Source organism: Ambystoma mexicanum, chromosome 3q (genome assembly GCF_040938575.1).
Source record: "Ambystoma mexicanum isolate Mex_15411 chromosome 3q, UKY_AmexF1_1, whole genome shotgun sequence".
In the NCBI taxonomy this organism is placed as follows: Eukaryota; Metazoa; Chordata; class Amphibia; order Caudata; family Ambystomatidae; genus Ambystoma; species Ambystoma mexicanum.
In genome coordinates, this window is record NC_090926.1 from 1,040,299,717 (window position 1) to 1,040,325,019 (window position 25,303).

The 25,303-nt window shown below is 44.7% G+C and overlaps 1 protein-coding gene across 5 annotated transcripts in view; it reads left to right on the top strand.

Moving 5' to 3' along the window:
* Positions 1-25,303, top strand: part of USP36 (ubiquitin specific peptidase 36) — a 1,150,746-nt gene that overhangs the window by 779,167 nt on the left and 346,276 nt on the right. For all 5 annotated transcript variants that reach the window (XR_011305183.1, XM_069655231.1, XM_069655233.1 and 2 more), the window contains one exon: positions 22,122-22,733. Coding sequence is in view for 4 of the 5 variants with exons in the window: in XM_069655231.1 (XP_069511332.1) it covers positions 22,122-22,733 (612 nt within the window). In the remaining variant the exon portion in view is untranslated. The remainder of the gene's footprint in view (positions 1-22,121; positions 22,734-25,303) is intronic.

Consider the following 25,303-nt stretch of genomic DNA (forward strand, 5'->3'; position numbering starts at 1 on the left):
GCCTGGCTGGCCTGGCTTCCTGAATGACTATTCTTCTCTCTGACATTGTGTTTTGCCTTCCTTCCAGGAAGGGGTTAGCTTACTTTGCATTGGGGATTACCAAAAGTACTTACCTGCTGCAGAATAATTGTGAGATCTATTGTTTTGTTCTAATAACCTTTTTCTTTGACATACTCCTAACTATTGCTCTAAATGCAACAGTGATCTATTAATGTCCAGTTTCCTAGCTATTTAAGTCACCTGAGGATGTAGGAAGTGTTTGTGTGCCATCCCAAATGGGTACTTGCTGATTTAGTGAAACTAAGAGTGGGTATTTTGGAGTGTATTTGTGTTACTATTATATTGCCCCTTCTGAAGAAGGCTTACTCAAACTGTTAAATTGATAATTGTTTAATCAAGAAACCTTGTGTGTAAGAGTTTATTTGAATACATGTCACTGTGAATCTCTGTGCAACTCCCCTACAGCTCACATTGACCCCTCTTGAGATAATCGTGGCTGCTCAACATGCTACCAACCTGTGTAGTACAGCTTTATACCAAGGGTTTTGTTCCTATTGCCAGAAGGTCAGGGTTGTTGTAGTGCATCCAAAGGGTACTGCATACAATCTTGCCTAACAAGAGGGATCTCCACATCAATGTCCTGGAGCTGTGATCAGTGTTCTGGGCCTATAGTCATTCCTTCCATCCCTCAAAGGCAAGGTGGTGAGGGTCTTCACAGACCACAATGTTTTACATCAACAAGCAAAGGAGACCAGATACCAGGTGCACTCTACAGGTGACGTTCCTCATTCCTTTCCACCTAGCTGGAGTCAAGAACGCTATTGCCAACTCCCTCAGGGAACTGCGCTCTTGCCACGAGTGAGAGCTTCAACAGGATCGAGTGGATAGCCTCTTCCTCAAATGATGCATACCCCAGATCAACCAGTTTTTTGACAGCGACGAATTTGAAGTGCCAGAGATTCCCCAGCAGGTTTCACCAGCTGAGGAGCATGGGGAACGCATTCTCCTTCTCATGGGAGGGCCTCTTCCTGTACGCGTTTCCTCCATTGACGCTCCTACTGCGAGTCATCAATCTTCTCAAACAAAGCCAATGCATGATGATCCTTGTCGTCCCGGCGTGGCAGAGGCAGATTTGGTACCCGTATCTTCTCAGCATGTCGGCTCGCAAGAGAAGGAGGCGCAATCCTGCACCACGACCCAGGATCACTGACCCTGAAGGCTTTGCTCCTGCAGCCTTAAAATTCGGAGGATAGGAGCTGCCGAAGGGCTGTAGGGAGGTTTGCCAGGGCCAAAGCGTTGTCGACTTTAAAGTCCTACGGGCACAAGTGGAAGCGTTTCATGACGTGGTGCCGGACGCAGAAGATCAGCTCACTGCTTGTCACAGCCCCGCAGATTCTTCCATACTTACTTACTTACTTGTGTCTCGCCAACACTCTACAATATCTTCACCAAGCCACTCTTTGACGATCTTGACAATCTGGGTATCACCTATACCAACTATGCAGACGATACCCAGATTCTCCTACCACTTATCAGGGATTATAGGGAAGATCTGGCTTTGGTGAACAGAGTCTATAGCATCGTTCAGGCATGGATGGCCAATCATGGCCTAAGCTTGAACAATGACAAAACAGAGCTCGTCATCCTGGGCACCGCAGCTCGCATCCCTAAACTCAACCGAAATTACTCAGCATTTATCATCGATGGGAACACTATCAAGGTCGCCAGAGAAGTAAAAACCCTGGGTTTCTACCTTGACTCGACCCTATCCCTTACCAAACAGGTGAACTCACTGGCCTCATCCACGGCCTATACATGTAAATTAATACGAGCTGGGAAACAATTCCTATCGGATGACAGTAGGGACAACTAAACAAACCATCAACAGAATACAAATGCTCCAAAATAATGCACTTGGAGCGGCCCTAAGTATTCCTAGAAGAGCACATATATCTGAAATAATACGGAAATACAAATGGCTATCTACCCAAGAAAAAAATCAACCTTAAATATGCCTCCCTCATCCACAAATGCTTAAACAACAAAGCCCCCCGCTACCTAACAGAACGATTTACTAGAAAAAATTCTACTAGACCAACAAGAATAGTCAGCCCCAACTGTCTTCTAGTGCCCAGATTCAAACTAACTACTATTGGAGAATCCAGCTTCCCAGTCAGGGCAGCTTAATTGTGAAACTCCCTACCTCATGCACTTAGATCTGACCAAACGTTCAACAAATTCAGAAAGAACACAATAAAATTGGTCACTGAGAATGCTATGTAACCCGCACTCTCCCCACGTACCTACCACATGTATTGTACCTGATATAGACTTGCTTTTATGTAAACGCCAGCTATATGATGACTGCTTGGCTGCACACCGTCTGTGCTTGTTCCACCCTGTGGAGCCAATAAAATCTGTTTTTCCATGTTCTGTAAACTTGTAACTTCTGTAACCAAACTGTAAGCCCTCTTGTCACATGCGCCCTGATACCTCAGGGTCCGGTGCACGCAATAAATAAACAAACATACTTGTCCTTGGGCAAGGCTGGGGTGGCACACGCCTCCATCAAGGTGCATCTAGTGCTATCTCCCGCTACACCAGTTCTCCGGGTCGTTCTTCTCTTTAGTCCCATCGTCTCATCAAGGAGTTCATCAAAGGACTATTTTGGCCGTTCCCACCGGTGAAGGCACCTGCCCCGGCGTGGGAACTCAACGTGGTGCTGATGTGGCTCATGGGGGGGCCCTTTTTGAGCCTATCCATCAGGCCCCCTCAAGTTCCTGTTATTGAAAAAGGCTTTTCTCATGGCCATCACCTCTGCCAGCCTTATCTGACTTTCCACAACACACAGGTGTTGCTGAGGACACACCCCTCGTTCATGGCCAAGGTTCCGTCGGAATTCCACCTCAACAAACCTTTTGGTGTTTTCTGTGTTTTTTCCAACGCCTTCTTCACTGGCTGAAAGGACTTTGCACTCGCTGGTTGTGGCGCGTACTTTGAAGTTCTATGTGGCACACACAGAGATTCCGGAAGACGTCTCAGCCTTTTGTGAACTTTGGTCCTGTGAACCATGGGAAGGCCTTGTCCAAGGCTTCGATCTCCAGGTGGCTCTCCGGCTGCATCACTTACTGTCACCGGTTGGCAAATAGACCGCTGCCCGGCCGTCCGAGAGCCCTCTCCACCAAAGCGATCGATGTGACGACGGCATTTCTGTCTGGTGTTCCCCTGCTGGACATCTGCAGGGCTGCTACGTGGAGGTCCATGCATACCTTCACGAGATTAGACTGCGTCGACAGGGATGCCAAAGAGGAGTGCAGGGTCAGCCAAGCAGTGCTGCGCAGCCTGTTCGCGGTGAGCATGTTCTGGAGGTAAGAGTAATTGCTTCTGTTGAGCCTTGCCACCTCACAGGGTTGTGTATGTTGTACTGCTATGTTTTCTTTATTCATGAGCATGTGAATCAATGCCAGACCCTGTGTTGGAGAAGGAACAAGTTACTTACCTGTAACTGTTTTTCTCCGGCATGGGTCTGGCATGGATTCACATGCAAACCCACCCTCCTGCCCCTTGCGGCTCTTCTTGGTCATACTGCCACTTTACGTGCTACTAAAGCTGAAGATGGCTGCCAGAGGAAGGGCTTAGGGAGAGGGCAGTCAATGGCTGGGGGGAGTATGACCCAGAGCTCAGTGATTGGTTTATAGGAGAAAGACAGTTTGTAAGTGAAAGTTTTTTTCTTTTACCAAGGATTCCTGGCCAGTCGACGGGAAATATTCATGAGCATGGGAATCCATGCCAGACCCATGCCGGCGAGCAACAGTTACAGGTAAGTAACTTGTTCCTTCTTTACATCCACCATCCACACCCTTACCAAAACATTGTTTGGACACCTCTAACAATGAGGTAAGATTTGGGAAGGCAGTTCTATGCTCCATTGACAAATATGAACTCTCAAATTCTTTCTCCCTCCTCCAAAAGAACCTAATACTACTTTGGGAGTCTATCATAAAATGAGAAATGCGTGGGAGGACATAATTCATTCAAAGAACAAGTTCCTTATCCCTGGTAACATTTGGACTGGATGTTCCTCCCACGTATTTCTCATCGCACTCCCAACCTACCCCACTGTAGAATTTCCAAGCTTTAGACCTTGCACTCTTTTAAGGTCTGATAAATTAAAGGCACATATCAAGTGCAGTAATTCTGCATGTGGAACTACGTAACTGAAGCCAAAGGGCGCTGCACGTGGTATATGTACTCGATGTCGTCAGCCGACAGAGGCCCTCGAGGCACATTGAGTTGACCGTCTCGACGAAAAATGTTTCAGAAGCAGCTAAAGCTGGAAACAAAGATATGATAAGATGAGAAATACGTGGACGGAGCATCCAGCCGAAAGAACGTTACCAGGGGTTACTAGCTTGTACATCTGACCTTGGGCTGTCCAGTCATTTGGTCGACAGACAAATGGTCGACGCAATTTGGTCGAAAGACAAATGGTCGAATTTCTTTTTTATTTATATATATATATATTTTTCAGGTTTTCGCTTAAAAAAAAAAAAGGGGGTAGGGGGGCCCAAAAAAAAATAATGTGAAAATGCAAAAAAAAAATAATTCGACCATTTTGCGTCGACCATTTGTTCTGTCGACCATTTATTTTCGACCAAATGACCTGTAACCGTCCTTAGCTCTAATGGGGTTTCTTTACCTAAACTAAAGAAACTCTGGTGCTCATCGGGAAGTCTGTAGGAGTCCAAATCAAAAGGCGCCATCCCAGTCAAAAAGGCTCCTAATCTATCCTTGGCACTACAATTAATCATACAAAGTTCGATTCCAGTGTAACCCAGGGGAATGACTCCCTTCTCCTGGATGTAAGTGTCCCAATGGTTCTCGGGTGTTTTCAAACAAAAGGTTTCCTAAAGTCTCAGCTTCTGAAAAGCAAACAAAATAGTTCTACAGGATTGCAATTCTTTTACAGAGGCTTTGACTAACTTAACTTTCTAAATGTTCTTTATCCTGTGCCCACATGGACGATTGAAGATGCTCCATGAGTACCTCTCAGCTCTTCACAACCTCACTCTTGTGGAACTGCCCAGGGAATTGTTACAAAATTGTTCACTGCTTTCTACGGTTTTTCGCACCTCACAATCTCTGATGTTCTCGGTTCCCCGGATGTTACCATGTTCCTTATTTACACGGAAGGATTGGATTCTCAGCTTTTCATAAGAGTACACAATCGAGACAATGAGTTTCTAATTATTTCAATTTGGAGTGTTGGCCACGTGGAATAAAAGCACTGGGCTCTTGGCAGATCTGGTGTCGACCAATCAGGTTGGCACAGCCCTTTTGATAGAGGGTGATTGGTTTTGACACAGAAGACTAGCCCTATATATTTTGGGGGTGTGCGCTAGAAGGCTTTTATTTCCCATGTGGTTTGGGATGTTGCCTCTATCTGTGACTGTCCTCGAGGCCCGCTTCAGAACTCTGTTCTCACCAATGATGCTCCAGAAGATCCCTGGAGGGGCTTCTGTTCCTTCTGCAGAGTTTGAGAAGATAACCCCTCGAATAACATTTCGAGGAGTGTGGGTTGGAGTTTTAACGACACTCCATTCATAACCATTGAGGTGAGCATCACTTGTTAGTTAATCATTCTTTATGCTTGATTGCGTAATTAGCAGGTTTTTACATCAACTTGTGGTCTCTTTTGGTAGGTTATATTTTCATATTTATGATCACTCTTCCTGACCTGTGTCAACCCCAGAACTTTTTAGCTTGGACATGGTAATTATTTTACCTTGTCCCTAGGTGAAGGGGAATCTTTTTCCCCACTCTCACCTAGTCTTTTACTCTTTTTATGGGTGACCTTTTTATGTCTCGCCATAGTGTGTGATTGGAGTTAGTGTACTATAATTTTGGATTGACTTAATGTACTGTGGTAGCGCACAGCATTTTAAATGCAGTGGCTTCCTTTATAATTCTTATTATTTCTCGGGGGATTTCGATCCCGTTTACATTTTATATAGTGAGCCAGCACACCCGACCTTATGTGGAGTACTGGGGGGATACAATGTATCCCCTTTCTTACTTACCTGGTTAAATGTTTGTTACAATTGCAAGTTTACTTGAATGGCTGGTGGCAGTGGTTTTACCTTAGTGACTTATTAGTGTTATTACTTGCAGGCTGTTAAATCGGCATCCGATAGTGCACAGAAGTGCGTGCTCCTTATTTTTTCACATTTCTCGTTTGCTTGTTTGAGGGAATGACCTCAGTGGAAATTTGGCCTTCGGTGGGAATCCTTTATATTCCCTGCCAAGGCTCCAGAGTGTCTGAGCGGGCAGGAAGCGAGGGATGAGTCCAAAACTCTGCAGCCTTTTGCCTTTCACCTTGCCTTAAAGGAACAAAGTCCCAATGGGGGAGAGAGTGTCTCAGTTGTGCTGCAGTTCCTGATACATACTCCGACTCTAGAAGCTGCTGACAAGTCGACCACTGGAGCTGAAACCGAAGAGCAAGTTGAAGAAAAGCCGCCTGGAACCTGCTGTGTAACCGGAGCCTGATCAAAACCTTCCTTCCAATCGACCTCGGGGGTCTCGAAAACAACTCTTACCCAGAGGCTGGAGATGACCACTATTCTGAAGTAGACCTGCATTGTGAGCCATCCCACGATGTGCTTTGATCTTGCTTGGCTGTAAACCGCCAAAACCCTGGCACCTCAAGCCCGAGTGTGGTGCATGGTCTTCCGATGTCCAAATCCATCCGAAACTTTGGTGAACTCCAGAGACACAATTTGAATCCCAGAGTGTAGGACCAAGAGAGTGAAGAGAATCTGACCAGCAATGTTCGTTTTTCATCTGGCTGCTGAAAAAAGGTGTTAAGTCCACAGAGCTGCGAGAAAGCATGAAGAGTACTTTGATGGAAACCACCATGACGACTGCTGCTGCAAGTTCCCATCCAGTGTCCAGTTCTTTCTTCTCCAGACCAAGAATCCAGGGACAGGGTCCTGTGCTGCTGCATCCTGAAGGCATCCCCTCCAAAGCTCTTTTCTCTCCTAAGGTACTGTATGGGCTTGGGTAATACTTACCTTAAATCTGGTGTGCATCCTAAGGCTGATTTGTGTGGTTGGACATTTTCCCATACCACTTGCCCGGGCCTAATGCTGGAACACCTATAGGGAGCCTCCTGTGAAGTCCCTGAACACTAACACTGAAAGTGAATACTTAATTGTTAAAGAAGATCGCCCATGGAACTTTGACTTTCCTGCAACTGAACCCTTTCATAGCCTGCCTACAGCTGTCCCCTAGACCGCTAGAGGCCCTCTTCTGCCTCCTGATAGAACTAGTGCAATAGATTAGGGAAGGACTGGATGATTAAAGGATTCTAACTTGAAAGTTTAACAAGTGTTAAAGTACTTACTTGCTAAAGAAGTTAGTCTGGTAACTGTATCTCTGTGAAAGAAGAATTTACAAAGTGTCACTAAGTTAATGCTTACCTTTTGAGTTGCATACTGCCCCTCTAAATAGCGTATGAGTAACTTTGAATGGTGTTTTCCCTCCTTCTAAAAGGTAATACGCGTTGGTTCTGTTTTATCATTTCGTAACTGATTGAGTGAAAAAGCTTACCAATAGGGTTTACCTCCCTTGAATCTCATTGTCATTCTTAAAGTGTATCGTAGGGTTTGCTTTCTATGGTCTGCTTTATACTGATCTAAAACAGTCTTTTAGTTTATTTATTGTGCATTTTTAAGGCCTTATACAGCAAGTACATTTTGTTTCAAAGCGCCCACAGGGTGACCGGGAGGGAACATGGGAATGAAAATCAATTAAAACAATGTAGGATAGAGGCGGACCTCCTAGGCCTTGTGAGCATTCAGAACGTTCAAGTGCAGAGAGTGGAGAGGGAAAGATGGAGTCGGGGGTGGGGAATAGCGCAAAGTGCTAGTTGTGCCCAGAGGGAAGTGCTCTGGAGTGAGCAGCTGTAAGTGCCAAGTTGAAGTGCTAGGGAGTGGTCAGCTGCCAAAAATTAATAAATAAATTGCAGGCACGCGGTGGCAAAGGCCAGTGGGAGCCGAGGCAAGTGCTGGTGGGGGCTGAAGGCGATCTGGTGAGGGAGGCAAGGACCCAAAAGGACATATAAGGACCCTGGTCAACAATCTCAGCAACTGTGGAATTAGCGGAGTAGGTGAAAAGGAAAGTCTTGAGTAGCTTTCGGAATTTGAGGTGATCCAGCTCAAGTGGAAGCGGGAGGCTGTTCCAGAGGAAATAGACCGTCCACCAGCTTTCTGTTTAGCGAAGCGCTTGACGCAGAGTTGGTGCCGGAGGAATGTAGAGATCTGGAGGGAGTGTATTTAGTAAGAGCAAGTTATAGATGGCGTTGTCCCCGGCCCCAGACAGCCTTATGTAGGATGCCTAGGGATTTCAATTTGATCCTTATAGCAACTGGGAGCCAGTAGAGAGTTTTTAGGGCTGGGGAGATGCTGTCCCTGGGCTTGAGGCCAAGGACAAGTCTCGCTGCCCTATTCTGGATTAGCTGGAGGGGTCATAGAGAAAAAGAGGGTAGATTTAGGAAGTGTCTATTGCAGTAGTCTAGCCTAGAGAGAACCTGACCACTAGAGACATTGAACCTCTGGGGGAAAGTGAGGAACGGGAGAATTCCTTTGAGGAGGTAGAGTTGAAAGTGGGCCTTCTTGGCAAGGTCCTGAATGTGAGGGAGGAAGGAAAGGGAGGAGTCAAAGATTACTCCAAATTTTCTGGCTTCGGATGAAGGAGGGGGGGGGAAACCTGTTTTTAGGAGTTAATACTTGCCTGAGAGTTGCTGGTAGTTCCTACTCACCTTGATGAGCTGCTGCTCTTGTAAACTTGTAACCCTGGGCTGTGCTTTTATGAATAGCTTTGGTGCTATTCTAAAATGGTTTCATAATGTTCTTACCTCAGAAACTGTATTATACACTTCTTATACTGGGTTTAACTAGCTATTAGGTGTGGATAGTTGTGTACCGAAAGGGTAAATTACTTACCTGGAAATACATTGTGTCTTTCTTAAAGTGTAATAGGGTTTTGCTTTCCCTGATTTGCTTAGTGTATTCAAAATTACTTATCGAGTGTTCCTGCTTATCATTGAGTAGCTTGAGGCCCCTCCAGAAAGTACAAGTTGTTTTACTAGTGCTGAACTGCGTTCTAAAAATTAAGATTGCAAGGTGTATACCTGTAACTGGGTTGGTTTATTATTTGATTTCTATAACTGAGTCTCAATGCATGAGTGACAGGGTCAACTGATTGCATTCTAAAAGTATATCTAACCTGATCCTCTTCCCCAAGAATAGTATATTACTATCCTGAATGTATAACGTTGGGTGTGAATTGCCTTGACTTGCTTCTTGCGCATCTAAATAAGGTAATTACATTGGTTTGCATACCATAGGTATTGAGTTGGTGTTTATAATTGTGTTTATATGATGTGATAGTACTTACTTACCCAAGATTTATTTTGGCCTACTTGTATTTGAATAAATCCTTTGTTTACAATACATAGTTGTCTACCCCTTCAATCAGCATTCAGATTTGGCACTGAATGATTAAATGCAATGGTATACTAACTCGGAAGCAATTGGCTTATTGTTAATTCTGCCATTAAAATAGAAAGGGGAAAATAAGGCCTCTATTAACAATGTCCTGGAAAGGAATCTTGTCGGTTCGTAATTATACCTTGATGTGACCAGTGTAATGAAGATCGGTAATTCGAACTAGCAATACTGTTCTTTCATGTAATATATACCTCTTGCTTGTTAGAATTGAATATCATGTCTGATCAGTTGAAAGGGCTAATATTGAAAACTACAAAGATGAAAAATGGCCATCATTGTGGTTGCCTCATAATATCTGAATTTGCATTCTGAGGATGTGGATCTGGAAACCACCGGAAATAGCCATGATAATTTATGGAATGTAAGCATGTAATGCCCTGTGGGCTGTTAAATGATTTAAGATACCATGTAAGGATTATAGGTTTTCGACTAGTGGTAAGGGTAAGATTCCGAAAGTAATCAAGATGAACAACGATTATGATAATGATAATTTTTTAATTTGTGTATGTTACCTGAGGATGCTGATTGTTTAACAACATCTGTAGGTGTTCAATAAATAAATTCAATAAATAAAAAAAAGGGCTCTTTGGACCATATGTATGCTACAATCTCTTTGTACCAAGCTACAGCCCTCTCTCCCTCCTAAGATGAGCCTGGCTGCTCTGTCCATGCTATCAACATTCGCAAGTGGTACAGCCTTATGCGAAGAGTGGAGCGTTTGTACTGTCTCGGATGTATGGTTTTATGAAGCCCTTAGTTGGACTTTAGAAAAACTGCACTAAGTTTTTTTTAAAGTTACTCTCACTTTCCCTCGGCTCCCTCCCGTACTTTAAACAACTCCTGTTTCCTGTCCTTGGTGTCAGGATGCTTCACCGGTTCTGCCTGGGACCTACTGGCGATAAATAGTTTTTCATTCGTTGGACCCTGCTTTCCTGGGCCCTGTATTTTTGGTTGCTTTTCAGTTAATAATGAACTCGACCGTCCCTTCCGTACAGGACGTTCAGTGACCACCACTCGGGATGCCTCTCAAGCCCATCTGTGCTTTGCGACAGGCTAGGATTAGCGGTACTGGTGCATTTGTCGACTGCACGGTCCACGCACTACAGGTCACGCCACCACAACCCACTCTCCGTCCTTTCGCTGGTCCTGTTGCCAACCGACCTGGTACAACGTTTTTTAGGCATCTCATAAATAACATACGTTTGTATCTCTGGGGTGTTGTGCCGATTCTCTTCTTTCTCAGCCTTTCTTTCGCCCACCGGCCACCAGGTTTCACTTCTATAACACTCAACATTCTGCCTTTGTGCGGTGCGCCTTCTACACTTCTTGCTTCAATTTAGACTACTGCCAACACCTACTCGGCCTACAAGACTTTCCAGTGCTTTCTCTTGAACCACACCCTCCACGTCTCTCCCTCAAGCCCATTGAATCCTCCTTCTACTTCTCGCATTTCTATGACCTCGATCTAGCTTTTCAGTTTTCCCTTGCTCACCGTCTCTCTATCTTGATCGATCTCTCTTCCCCCGTCCTTTGTTCCTGGCGTCTTGATATAGCAGTGTCCGCCCTGACGTAACATGAGTTCCCATTGACTACAGCTGGTCGAATGTTTTTCCTACTTGACTTTAGAGTTCTCAGGTTTTCCCTCGTCCCTGTACTTATCATATTAAGACTATCTGACTCAGTACAATAACACATGGTTTCTGACATAAGTCTAGAAAAAAGGTTTGGTTGATCTTACTCCCCTAGGCTGTCGGGAGTTAAAGTGGCTGTGTCCCTGATTGGGTCCTCGTCCCCAGGAGGGGAGTTCCTTTCTGAGGTCCTCCTGCATGTTACCACCCCTAGTGGGACTATTGGTTAGCGGCCGCACCTCCCAAGCCTCATGGAAAGAGTCTCTCCTTTGTTCCTCCCACACAGTCTGAAGGATCGATACAGGATCGATACAGAACCCATCAATGCCCTTTTTTTTGGTTCAATCTACCTCGCTGCACTCGGTCCATCTGCAGATTAATGGCAAACGTATGGGTCTCCCTCCCGCCCCCCCCCCCTCCAGTCAAAAAAAGCACCGGGTGATTTTAGGTAGGAAAGTGGGTAGTGGTTTGCCAGCGTTCAGCTTTGGTGGCTTCTAAAATTCTCATACTGATCAAGTAGCTTACTGTTCTGTGACTGTAAAAACATTGAACTTTCCTACAAGTGGGTTCATTCCATGGGGCCTGGCACACACACAGAAGAGAGCCTTTGCAACCTGTATGCATGTTAGAATTCTGGCAGGGGCATCTCTGCGCTTTCGTTATAGTAACACCTATTCTGCTAGAAACAGCTTCAATCAAATCACATTATTTAAGGTCTACTTTAAGGTGTTTGCAACTTGTTATTGCATATTCCATATTTTTACAGAATTCGGTTTAAGGATTTAGTATGTGCACAATAAAAAGGCTCATTCATAGTGAAAATGAGTCTGCAGTGTTGAGTAGGATTTTAATTTTTATGCCACACTCAACCTTTCTTTTACTCTTTTTACGGGTGTCATTTTTTAGACTTTCCATAGTGTATTTCTGAAACTATCCTTTTTGTTTGTTGCAGCACTTTCTGTGCAGTGTTGCTTGGTTGCCTTTTATTTTCTCTGGATTTTCTTGCGTGACCTACTGTTCCCAAAGGTAGAGAGAGATTTTCCATCCCCTTGACATTTTATTTTGTGAGACCAACACACCCCAACTTCTGTGGAATTTTGGGGAAGATGCATTGTGCCCCCCTCTCTCTGCTCCAGTAACATTTGTGTTACTGTGACAATCTTACTATTATGGGTGGTGGCAGTGTATCTACTTGACTTTTGTGTATTTTTTACTCGCAGGCTGTCAAATCGGGCACGGTAATGCACAGAAGGGTCACCATTCTACCAGCAGGGTGGCTTCTTTCTTTTTTCACCATTGTTAGTGTGCTTGTCCTTTCTTGGTCCTTCTGCTGTCGTAGGTGGAGGACGTCCTTTTTGGATTTCTGTCTTTCCTGCTGAGGTTCCAGAGTGTGAAGATAGGAAATAGGGGAGGAGTCAAACTCTGCAGCCCTTTGTCTTTTGGAATGCCTGCCTGGAACCAGTTCCTCCAGGTTTGAATGTTGCTTGCCCGTTGATTGACTGGGTTCCAGTATAAAGTTATGATTCTGGAAGCTGATAAGGTAGTCGACCACTGGAGCTGAATCCCAAGAGGAAGATTAGCAAACACCAGCTGTAATTGTTTCCAGTGACCGGAGAGCCAGCTGTGTAACTGGAGCCAGCTGTGACCCTTCCTTCCAAGCGACCTGGAAGTCCCAAAGACGACTCCTATCCAGAGGCTGATGAGACTCGCTAGTCTTGAGAAGACCTGCAAAACGAACCATACCTCGATGTGCTGCACCTTTGCTGGCCTGCAAACCCCCAAAACCAGGACACCTCAAACCGGTGTGCAGTGCAACATCTTCCGAAGTTCGATTCTCACTGAAACTTTGCTTGTCCCCTCGTGGTTCTCCAGGAGCAAGATTTGAGTAATTGAAGCCTCCTCACCAGAGTGCTGGTCCAGATTAGAGAGGAGAATCCGATCAGCAGTGAACTTTCTTCTTCAGGCACCTGTAAAAGGGCACCAAAACTACAGAGCCGTAAGAATCCTTTGTTGGAAGCCTCTTCTGCCGACTGCTGCTGTAAATTCCCTTCCAGTGTCCATTCTTCAGTCACATCAACCAAGAATCCAGAGACTGGGTCTTGTGCTGCTGCATCCTGAAGGCATCCGACTCCAAGCTCCTCTTCTTAGCTGAGGTATTCTGTTGGCCTGGTAATAATTGCCTAAAGTCTTGTGTGAATCCTGTGTAGCTTTGGGGGTGATTTGTGTGTTTGGGAGTTCGTCCATACCGTTGGCACAGGCCTAACTCTGGAACGAATCTCGGGGGGTCTTCTATGAAGTCCCTGGACCCTTTCTGCTAACCCAGAAGTCTGTACTTATTTTAAGAGATATCCTGTGGAACTCTTTCATGCATCCTCTGCCTATTCTGACTTTCCAAAAGGTGGCCACTAGACCACGAATGTCCCCCTTCTGCCACCGAGAACACTCTTGCTCCAAGAATAGGGAAGGACTTAGAGGTTTGGGCCTTTGTCTTGAAATAAAAGTAGTGTTAATTGTAAATGAGGTGTTTGGATAACTATCTCTGTAATAGGATAAGTTACAAACGTTCTTAATTGCCTGTGAATGTGTTCTGCCATTCTAAAAAGTATATGAGGAGGTTACTTTACTTGCCGGTGAATTGTATTCCACTCTTCCAAAAAGTAACATATTTGATTTCACTTTAATAAAACTGTTATAGTATAATTGTAATAGTTCACCAACTGGGTCTTACTCACCTCGAACAGCTCTGTGCTATTCTAAAAGTCTATCATTGGGTTTTGCTTTCCATGATCTGCTTTAGTGCATTTCTAAAATAGTGTATGGAGTTCTTGCTTACCTTAGTCTGTTTTCCACCTATCGGAAAAGAAACATTGGTATAACTGTAATAGTTTGTTACCACAAAGGTTTTATTCATTTATTTTATTTATTTGCATTTTTAAAGCGCTCACACAGCCCGGTGGCATTGAGGCGCTGTTACAGGAATATGTCTCTTAGTTGCGTATTTATAACGCGCTTAATACCCAGATGTTTCTAAGCGCGGACCCGTGGATCGAACCTGTGTTGCTTCGGGTCGTCTTGTTTCCAAGGCGAGCACGTTGCCGCTGAGCTAGCCTCCCGGGACAACTCACCTTGTATAACTTAAGGTTATCTCAAATGCAGTTCTGACTTCTTCATACTGATCCTAGAATTGTTTTTCACTATTCTGAGAAGTATTTTATATTACTAGCTTTGAAATGTTTTCTGAAAAGTAACCTATTGTAACTGTATTCATTCTTAAAGTAGAATAAGTTGCATAGGTTGCAAATACCTCTAACTCTGTGGTTTAACTTTTTATTCTTGTAACTAAATAACACTGAAGGTCTATTACCCTTGAATTACTTCTAGTAATCTATAAGTAACTAATGTGGTTGTACTAACCATGAATAGGTTTTTGCTATTCTAATTGTGTTAAACTAGGTTTGACTTGCCTTGAATTACTGATTGTTTTTCGAAATAAGGTGTATGCTTTGATTTGCATACCATAAGCATTGTTTGATTTCGAATTTTTCTGGACTTTTGTGTGACTATGGGTAAAATTATTTATTGTATACAAGTTTTCATAAAATGTATTTTACTGTTGATTTGATTGTTGTAATGTTTGAAAAGTAATAATAAAACACGATAAATTCTGTTTGATTTATGACATAGTACTTGCTTCGCCCCAAGAATTCTCTTGACCTACTTGTATTTAAAATAAACCTTTATTTTTACAATACTTCTGGGTGTGTTTCTTTTGAACCATATGTATGCTATAAGTTCTTTGTACTTTAGTACAGCCCTCTCTCCCTCTCAAGATAAGCCTGGCTGCTTTGTCTATGCTAACAAATGTTCTCGGGTGGTACAGTCTTATTTATTTTAAAGTATTTTATTGGTATTTTCACACAAAAAAATAGGCGTGTTACAAATTACTTTTACCGATGATATAATAATTGCACGTCTTTTACAACAATTAAACAAAACTGCAAATGCAAACTGTCTTCGGCATTGTAGTGCATTTCCCATTATTTCTTCAAATAGTGCAAATAATCAGGGGTATTTGGGAATCACAAATCCTAATGTAGGGGTGGTTCATGCATCATTGTGTCTGTATAATGCTGTGGCCTGTATATATTCCCAGTATAACTAACTCAGACATGACACTCCAACGTTCACAGGGGCTTGTCATCTGAGGGGTGGAACATATCGAAGACCAGTGCTTTCCAGGATACATAGGTAGCACTGCCATCGAGCTGACAATTGCACCACTCCACACTCTTGTTTTGATTTCCGCCCACTGCTCAAATTCCCTGTGCCAGCGCACATATTGTGGGCCCATAGGTTGTCTCCATGCCATTGCAATACATCTCTTCGCTAGTATACACGCCATGTGCATAAATTTCACAACATGAATTTATTATCCCTAGGGTATGCACCCAGCAAGCATTCTTTTGGTTTCCAGGCATACCGTGTTATTCCAGCTCTCTTACAGGCCTGTTCTATTTTCACCCAGAATCCCTGCACATGCACGCAACCCCAGAGCATATGTATTAGGTCAGCTTCGGTTTCACCACACCAGGAACATGAAGGTTGTACCCTACTATTAAATTTAGCAACCCTGCGGGTGTCGTATACATGCGGTATAGAACATTTAGCTGTATCAGCCTGAAGCTGGTGTTTCTGGACACTTCCTTCGGAGGCAGTAGTACACGTTCCCATTACTTGACACAAGGCTTCCCCCAAGTCTGCCTCCCAGCGTTCTTTCAATACCACACTCTTGGGATTAGGCCTATCCGCCAGTTGGCTGTATATTTTGGATACTGGTCTCCAACCATTCCCCAGATTGTGCATCAAAGTCAATAGGGGACTTGTATCTGGTTCTCCCGGCCCGTATGCCCCTTTCCCTTTCGCGATCTTCCGCACCCTCTGGTACCACAAAAACTGCCCTTTTGACAGTCCTAGTTCAAGCAGAGACTCAAAATCCCTGAACACACCCTCCGTGTATAAATCACCCCAGGGATAGACACCCCAGCCTTCCCAGTGTGTCATCCTAACCAAGTCCTCCCTGCCCCTGCATAGATCTCCCGCAATTGGGGTCTGAGGTGAGTACAGGTGCTCATGCTTCAGCAGTTTTAGGGTCCTATGCCATACCTGCTGACCTAGTGTCACAAGCATTTGTGTGCTGCCCAAAGAACTCGATGGCAACCATAAGATCTCCTTACGATGCGCTGGGGAAACTAATTGCTGCAGCAAAGGTGACTACGAAGTAGTCTCATCTGATAATCACTTAGCTAAGTTGTGCCACCAAATAGTACCTCTCCATATCTGGTAATTGCATCCCACATATCGCATGTGGGGCAGGCACAGGGTTGCAAACGCAAATCTGTGCCGGGTCGTACCCCATTGGAATTCCATTAATATTGCTTCTAACACACAAAAGAAGGTGGTCAGGGTGTAGTAGTGGACATTGTTAAAGAAATGCTAAAATCTCTGCAAAATTATCATTTTGGTTATAGCTATTCTGCCCATCAGCGACAATGATAATCTGGACCAAAATACCATGGATTTCCTCAAAACTTTGACCACGTTTGCTGTATTAACTTCATGCATTTCTTTAGGTGTATGTTTAATGTTCACCCCCAAATACCGGAAAGAATCAAATTGCCATGGGAGCCCCACTTCTGGTAGAAAACCAATCTCTAACCCCGTCAGGCTCGCCAGCGGAAATATGCAGGACTTCACCTTACTGAAACAAATACCAGACACCCTGGCATAGTTGTCCAGTATCACTGGCACATTGTATTCCGGATCCTTCAAGTATAGAAGTACATCATCCGCATAGAGCAAAATCAGGTGCCCAATACCACCAACCCATATGCCCGCCTCTGGAAATTGATGACCAAGGTAGATCGCTATAGGTTCTAATGCCAGCACATACAGCATGGGGGACAGCAGGCTTCCTTGTCTGGTGCCTCTTTGAATTTCCCACAGTGACAACGCTAGCCTCCCAGACTTCACTCTCGCCCCCGGGGTTGTGTAAAGGATCTGCACCCATTCGACAAACTGCTCCCCAAACTACTGTAACACTGCCGGCAACCACTCCCAGTACAGCGAATCATACGCCTTTATCGCATCAAGTGAAATTATCGCGCCCTTCTCTTGGGAATCGGCCGTCTGTGCTATGACATGTTGTAGTCTGCGTAGGTTCATGGCTGTGCTGCGGCCCGGAATAAAGCCATTCTGTTCTCCTCAGCCAATATTGTCAATATTTTTATGTCATAATTGAGCATGGCTAATGGCTGATGGGAGGCAGTTGTCTGTAGCCTACCCGGGCTTGGGGATAGGAATCAGTAGTGTTTCCCTCATATTTGCCAGGAGGTTCCCCTTGGCATAAGCTTCCTTGAACACCTCGTGTAGAATTGGTGTCACTACCAACACATAGGTTTTGTAGAACTCTAATGGGAGTCTGTCACTGCCCAGAGTTTTACTGGTGGCTAATGACTTGATCGCCTCCCTTATCTCCTCAACTGTTGTGTCCTGGTCCAGTGCCTCTCACCTAACTGGGTAACCCAATTTCTTCCAGTGTGCTCTGAATTTCTTCCCGGGGGAACCAGGGTTTCATGTTTCTATAGCTGCGAATAGTATGTGGCAAACGTCTCATTAATCCCTTGCTGCGTCCTGTGTACATTACCCTCCTCATCCCTAAATTCGGTGGTTAAATGTCTCGGGTGTTCCCTCTTGGAGAGCCATGACAGCAATTTACTCTGTTTATCACCCTCAGCATGCGCGCTGGTGCATTTGACCATGTAGTCGAATTTAGACAGCCTCCCCCAGGCTTCCTGGCAGTTATTTCTGGCCTCCGGTAATTTCAGCTCATCAACCTGGAGTCCCGAACCCTCATTATCCATTTGACGGATACCCTCCTTCAGTTCCTCCAGCTCCCCTTTGAGTGTTCTCCGAATACCACCTGCACTAGCAATAGCTTCCCCCCTCACCACCACCTTCATCGCCTCCCACACTATGCTCCAATCTTTCACACTGCCCACATTTCGCTCCAGATACTTCTTCATCTTAAGCCCCTCTTTAAAAACATGGTCCGTTAAGGCATCGGTCGGCATACGCCGCAACGGTATAGGGGGCCTCGGACCCAGTAGCTTCCACTCTAGCAACAACATTGAGTGGTCTGATATTGTCCTGGCCAGGTACTGTGCCGAGTCTATAGCTCCCAGTCGTGTCCTACCCACAAAGTAGTCTATCCTGGTATATAGACCATGGGGTGAGAAGTAGTAAGAGTAGCATTAATCACTAGGATGCATTTCCCTCCACACATCTTTTAGATCTGTATTGTTCAGCACTGCGTTAAGCGCCAAGGTTTCCTGCCCGATGCTGTTGGGAGGCGGAAGTGACTTATCCAAGCTCAGATCCCTGACACAATTGAAGTCACCACCCCAAAGTATACAGCTTTCCATGTATGGTGCTATTTTAGCACATAACGTGTGCAGTGCGATGGAATATCATGGTTGGGGAAAGTAGGAGTTTATTATACATACCTCCACATTCTCTGTGTCCTCTCAGGATTAAGTACCTCCCTTCTGTGTACGCTTGCACCCCCAGAAGATGAAATGGATTGGCCATGCTTATCCACTTGTATACCCCACTAGCGTACTTGTAGTAAGTTGCCCCATATCCCTGTCCCCAAGTGTTCCTGTGCTTTTGCTATTTCGCTTTTCGTGAGGTGGGTTTCTTGCATCAGTGCTATGGCCACTTTTTTCCTGTTAAGGATTTCGCGCGATTTCTGCACAAGTACGTACCCAGCCCCTGTACATTCCATGGAAGTACTTAAATGTTAGATGCCATTGCTATGCACAGCGACTCCCTTCCAATCTCTGATATCCGGCCCACTGCCACCCCCTCCCTCCCGACAATCCCTTTGCATCTACTTGTGATCCTTATTTTCCCCCCTATGGCTGCACTGTTATACAAACATTCTTATCCAGTTACTCATGCCTGAAGAACATAAAAACTTCCAAATAACAAATGGAATGTATCATTTGCACCCAGCAGCTGTTTCCCCCTCATATAGCGCTCAGGCGCCCCCGCAGCCTTGTAGCCCGTCCCAGCCATTGCGTGCGAGAAAAAGACATGTCAGCAACAGGCGATCACCAACTTGTATGTAGGGTAGACCTTCAAACCCAAGGCAGGCGACTAGCCGTCGCCCCCGTCTTGGCTATATCAGCTGCAGTAGTTCAAAGTATATCATGACCAATCACAGGAACCAATGATGAAAATGTCAGCAACCGCAGGGTATTCCCCATTCCCGTTACCCACTTGAGGCAGTGCGCTTTTCATGTGACCGTCTCTTCGCCTCTGTCCAGGTTGTTGTGTTCCATCCACGTACTGGCCGCAGCTGGGGGTCTCAAAGATCGCCTTGCCTTTCTAGATCACCTTAAGTCTTGACGGATACATGAGCATGTATTTGATATTCAGTTGACACAATTTGGCTTTAATCGGCACATAAGAGTTTCTGGCTCGCTGAACCGCTGGGGTATTATCTGGGTATATTGCAATTTTTGAATTCTTTGTATTGCCCCTTCTTCTCGAGAGTATTTCAGTATAGCCTCCCTATCTTGGAAGTTCAGGATTTTTGCGATCATTGGGCGATGATGTGACCCCAGCAGAGGTCATTTCTGCAGAGAACTATGTGCCCGTTCCACCACAAAGCCCTGTGAGAGCGTGCAGGCACCCACTTCCTGTATCAAGTTTTCTGCATAACTTGTGGGGTTCTGGTCCTTCAGGAATACCCAGCAGTTGAATATTATTTCGCCGAGCCCTCCCCTCTGCATCTTCAGACCTTAGTTCTAGCACTGCATTCCTTCTTTCTGGAACTTTCAGTCGTATCTCCAGGTCTTTAGTGGTCTCGTTGGTCTCCTTTAGGGTGGCTTCAGCCCTTGTTACTCTCTGCCATGTTGAGTATATCCTGTCTCATTAATTGCATATCAACTTTGACTTCATCAATTCTTTCCTCAATAGACCTCAACGCTGCTAATGCTGCAAGCACCTGATCGTCTTTGGTGCCAGTATCTGGTGTCCCCTAGGCCATCTGCACCGTTCTGTGGCATTTCACGTGAACTGGGAGAGTTACCGAAAGAGTCCATAATTGTGTGGGTTTTTTCTTCTTCTCTTTAGATGAGGTCATGGCGCAGTTTCCGGCTTTGATCCGCAGTCTCAAAAGCGGTGCTTCGTGCCTTCTTAGTTACCAGAGCTAGCAGTACTTCACACTTGCTGTGCCCCACCTGTGAGTGCGGTTCCACTGCATAATGACCTTGATGCCTGCAGTCACTCCGTCCTGTGATGTGTGCTTGGACTACCACTGCGCCACTGTGGGCACTCTTCTGACCCCAACTGGGGCAACCCCAAATACAGGCCCAGCGCTTCAACAGACAACAGGGGAGTTCCTTTTCCGGCGCTGTGCGCCCCACCTGGCCGCACCACAAGACTCGCAGGCAAGCCTTCATTAGTTGCCCTTGAACTAGTCAGGCCACAACAACATGAGCTGGGTCCGCTCCCTCCTCCTCAGTTATATAGTTCAGCCTGCAAAGTCTGCTTGCCCTCCACCGTTCTCACCTCCTGCTATTGTATTGCTTGGGTCAGTGTTAATGGTTTTGTTCCCAAACCCGCTCGCCACTTTCACATCACACCCACCTGGTCATCCAGAAACGGGGGCTCGGGTGATAATCAGCCCTCTTATCCACTGTGCTGCTCCCAGGGGACAATAGACCCCGTGCTACAGGTGCAGTATGTCTGCTTAGGGGGCTGTGATCACGCACCTGTGGGGAACGTCACCACCGTTCCGCCCTGCAATTCCCTCATTTTCCAGAGTGTCCACACAGCTCTGCACGTTCCAGCGGTACCCTTTGGCAGCCCCAGACCTGCTGGCATAGGAATCGTTGATGCGTTTCACCCCTGTCAACGGGCACTATCCGATTCGCCCAGTCGGGCGTGTGCAGTCCTTCCCAAGGAGACTCCTATACCGTGGCGGTGTCTGGTGCTGCCGTCTTCTGCCTCTTGGGCCGTCACCGGTCCGGCACTGCTCTGCGCACAATTAGAGTAGTACGCTGATACACTGCTCAGCTCGCACTCACTTGCTACTGTGTCCCGTCTTTGTTTCTTGCCTGCTAGGGGACCGCTTGCTTCAAGTCTGCTTAGGCACAACTCCTCTCCCAGCCGCAGTCCCGTTGTCTTCAGCTTCTCCTCTTTCAGGTGCCAGCCGCGGTTGTGTCCGCCATCTTGCTGCACTGGGCCGTCCATTTGTGACCGTCCATTTACATTCCAATCTGCTCCGATTTTCACCGGCAATCTACCACAGTGCAGGAGAAACGCTTCCCACAACTGCAGATGTGCTTAGGTTTGCGCTGTGTAAAGTAGAACTCTGCGTATCAGGATCTTTGCCTGGATCGTGATGGGAACCTCCTTTCAACATCTGCCTTACTCCATGGGCTCAGGCCACGCCCCTCGGTACAGCGTTATACTAAGAGTGAAGTTTTGCACTGCCTCAGTTTTATGAAGCCCTTAGTTGGACTTTAGAAAACTGCCCCTAACACACACACCCATGGTTACCAGGGGATGGTTCATGTTGCGAGCAGCCTCTCATGCGATTGCAGTGAAAGTAATGTACAATTTAGTATCCATGATGAGTTATTTTACATTTGTCTGGACAAATAAAGCGCAAAAAAGTGTGTTCATTGACCATGTTCTGATTGTGACAAAAGCACAAATGTATTGAGTGTTGCTATACCTTCTTTTTGAAACCTGCATACATTTGTCTTGCGTTGCCTTCATCTAAGCCAGGGCTGTACTTACCTCGCATTGCCTTGTGTCTTAATGTGTTTGTTCCTTCTGTGTTTTTCTCCAGGGCTGTCTTGCCGCATTCAAAATCGGCAAGTATCCAAAAGTCAATTTCCATCTGCCCTCCTGGTAGACAACTTGTTAACCCGCTTCGAAGCTCTGAAACTAACTTGAAGGTGGTGGGTCAAGCTTTGCCCGAACCACAGGATTGTGCTTTGTCCTCATCACCTCCATGCTTTTTTCCTCCCATCTGTACTGGCAAAGAAGCCCATTGCCTGTCGCCCATGCACCTGTTAGATGACTGTCCGAGTGCATATGGGGACACATCTCCTGCAATCCCTCCTAAAAGGAAAAAGAAAAAGCACAAATTAAGAGCAATGCGTGACATCATGTCATCCTCTGACGGTGCGTCTGTGACTATGCCGTGTGTAGATCGTACCAAAAAGAGAAACAGGGAGCCTGAGGAAGGCAGCCAACCGCAGCAAAGGAAATGTGTGACTTCCCATTTGGTAAGCAAAAAGACAAGCCGTAAATCAAACGATGAGCAGGAGGAAACAGTGTGCTCTCCATCTCTAACCATGACCACAGTCAAGCACAAAAAGAAGAAAAGAAAGCCAGATGGAGAACTGCTTCCAGTGCCAGAGACTGTATGCAGCACATGGGATTCTGTGTTGGCTGAGTAAGTTCAGGAAAGACTTAACTAATGACCTTGTTACTGTGGTTTGTCCATCTTCCTCCATTTCTGATCTACCTGTGGATCGCATTTTGTTTCCGCCTGTGTGCCCCTTTGTATCCATGTTTGTTAATCTACTTCATCTATTTGTATTTATTGTATATAAAGAGCTATGGTTTATACACATTATTTTCACTCTTTACAAAATCTAAAACATACATTTCAGGCAGTATCAAAAATAATTCAATATACTTTTATTATCACAAATTCATCTAAATGAATAAAATACCATATTCATTAGACTAAAAAGACAAAAACTTCAAAATTGCCAAAAGAAAGGAAACCCAATTTCCAGATTGTGCTCCATGCCAAATTCAATCTGAAAATACTGTAGGTTGGTTGTACACAAAGTGGCCAAAGCATGAAATCCTTGATTGGGTCCAAAACCCTACAGGTCATCATCAAGTGTTTGAGTCTCTCTTTGGTCCTGATCTTTGCATATTCAACGTGTGTTTTTTATGATCTAGTTCAAACGCCGACCCAGAGCTTGTTTTTTTGGCAACCGATTAAGACAATATTTCATTAATTTCTTTTTCGAGTGCATGGGAATGTACGTAAATAAATTGGGATAATCCTTAATTTCTTGTCCCCCAAAAAATCGACTCCGAATAAGACTTATACTTTCTTATTGGTTGGATGGTGTGACCCCAATCGTGGTTCCAAAACTTTAACTTCGCTATGTTTGGATTAGCAGACCATGGGGAACTGGTGTACCCCAATAGAATGAAAACATTTTCCGTCAACAATATTCTGGACCACTCTAGTAGATCGGCCATTAAAAAGTCTTAAGATGCCACAATACAAGGAATTTGCTTGGGAACTGAACTTTTTTTTTGTTTTAATTTATTTCTAAACTTTTCATTTCTATACATTTCATCATTTACATATTCATATTGAAACAGTTAGAACCGGGTCCAATTGGTTCCATCCTATGGTTTTGTTTCTTCCTTTATGATTGTTTTCCAGTATTGGATGATCGTGTATATCATTTTGCTGTTGCCTATGAGGATCTTTTACATCCAACTGTGTCCTGAGAGTCAAATACGTTTCTCTATGGGCATTTCTTTGTTGAGTCAGTTCGTTACATTCCATTATTAGGCGAAAAAGAGATTTAACCTGCTCTTGATCTTTACAAAATCTGCAATACGGCTGTACACTCAGTATTTGCTTTGTTTTTGCCAACCATTCACGTTTTGGCAGCAGGTTCAGGCATAAACTCAGAAATAGATCTCGTATATCTTTGTCTGGAAACAATTTCAGATAGTTCGGAAGCTGATTAATCGCCCTAGTCTCTGAATTGCAGTTGAGATTCATACGGTATTGAGTCTTGACATGCATTGTCTGAATCCAATCATTAAACATTATTTTTTTTTCACATGCTTTGGACGGAGAATCAGCATTTTATTTGAGATTTGTGACTTCTCGAGTGCAAGCTCCATTTTCCTTTTCCAGGTGTTCAATACACTTGTCTTCGGGGAGCGTATGTTGTTACAGAAAATCTCCATTGCTGGAACTTGATCTTCATTCTGAATTTTCCAAAACATGTCAAGGTGTTTCCATAATAAAATGGATTGGAGTGACTGACTTGCAATCTTGTAGCGAATCCTTACCATGGGAAACGCTTGTGGTAATAACACCTTGCGACAGAATATGGCCTCTAGCTATTGCCATTGAGATTAATCATTGCTTCGGCTCCGTAGGTTTAGATCGCTACTACTTTCTGCCGAAAAAAAGTGAGGATCGGTTTCAAAGAATACTTTCCATATTTCCTATGGATAAAGGTGCCTTGTCTGGCCAAGGCATGTGCTTTTGGATTTAAGGTGCAAGGACCATTCCATCTCAGATCTGGACTGATTGATCCATACACCCAAGTATTTCACGGTAGTTGCTTGAGAAAGTGTATTGTGTTGTAGAAACCAGGCAGATTTCAATTTTGCTTGTTTCTTTGTGAGGAGCATGATCTGAGTTTTCTGGGTATTGATAGTCAGTTCATTCAGATTCGTGTAATTTTCCAATTGGTCCAGACACATCTGCAGGCCTCGCTGTGTCTTGTCAAAAATCACAATGTCGTCTGCGTACATCATCTGTGGGAGTGCCGTATCGTTAACTTTCGGTGGATTTCGAGATGAGATGTTTATATGCTCATCGAAGTTAGAAGTAAAAAGATTAAAAAGTATCGCCACCAGAGGGGCAGCCTTGTTTTAGACCATTTGATGTCATCATTGGTTCAGAAACAATACCGTCTGCAGTCATGCGTATCTGGATGGTGGTGTTACTATATAACAATTTCACTGGCTCCAGAATTTCAGGGGGACATACCCAGGTTTCCAATTTAGTCCAGAGCGCTTGTCTATTGATCATATCAAAAGCAAGTTTCAGATTGACAAAGGCTGCGTAAATTTGAATTTTTTGTTGAATAGCATCTTGTTTTAGGAGATTTAGTAACAACAAATTGAGATTTGTACCGATCTTTTTAACAAATCCAGTTTCTTTTCGCTTGCCTATGATGCTTGACT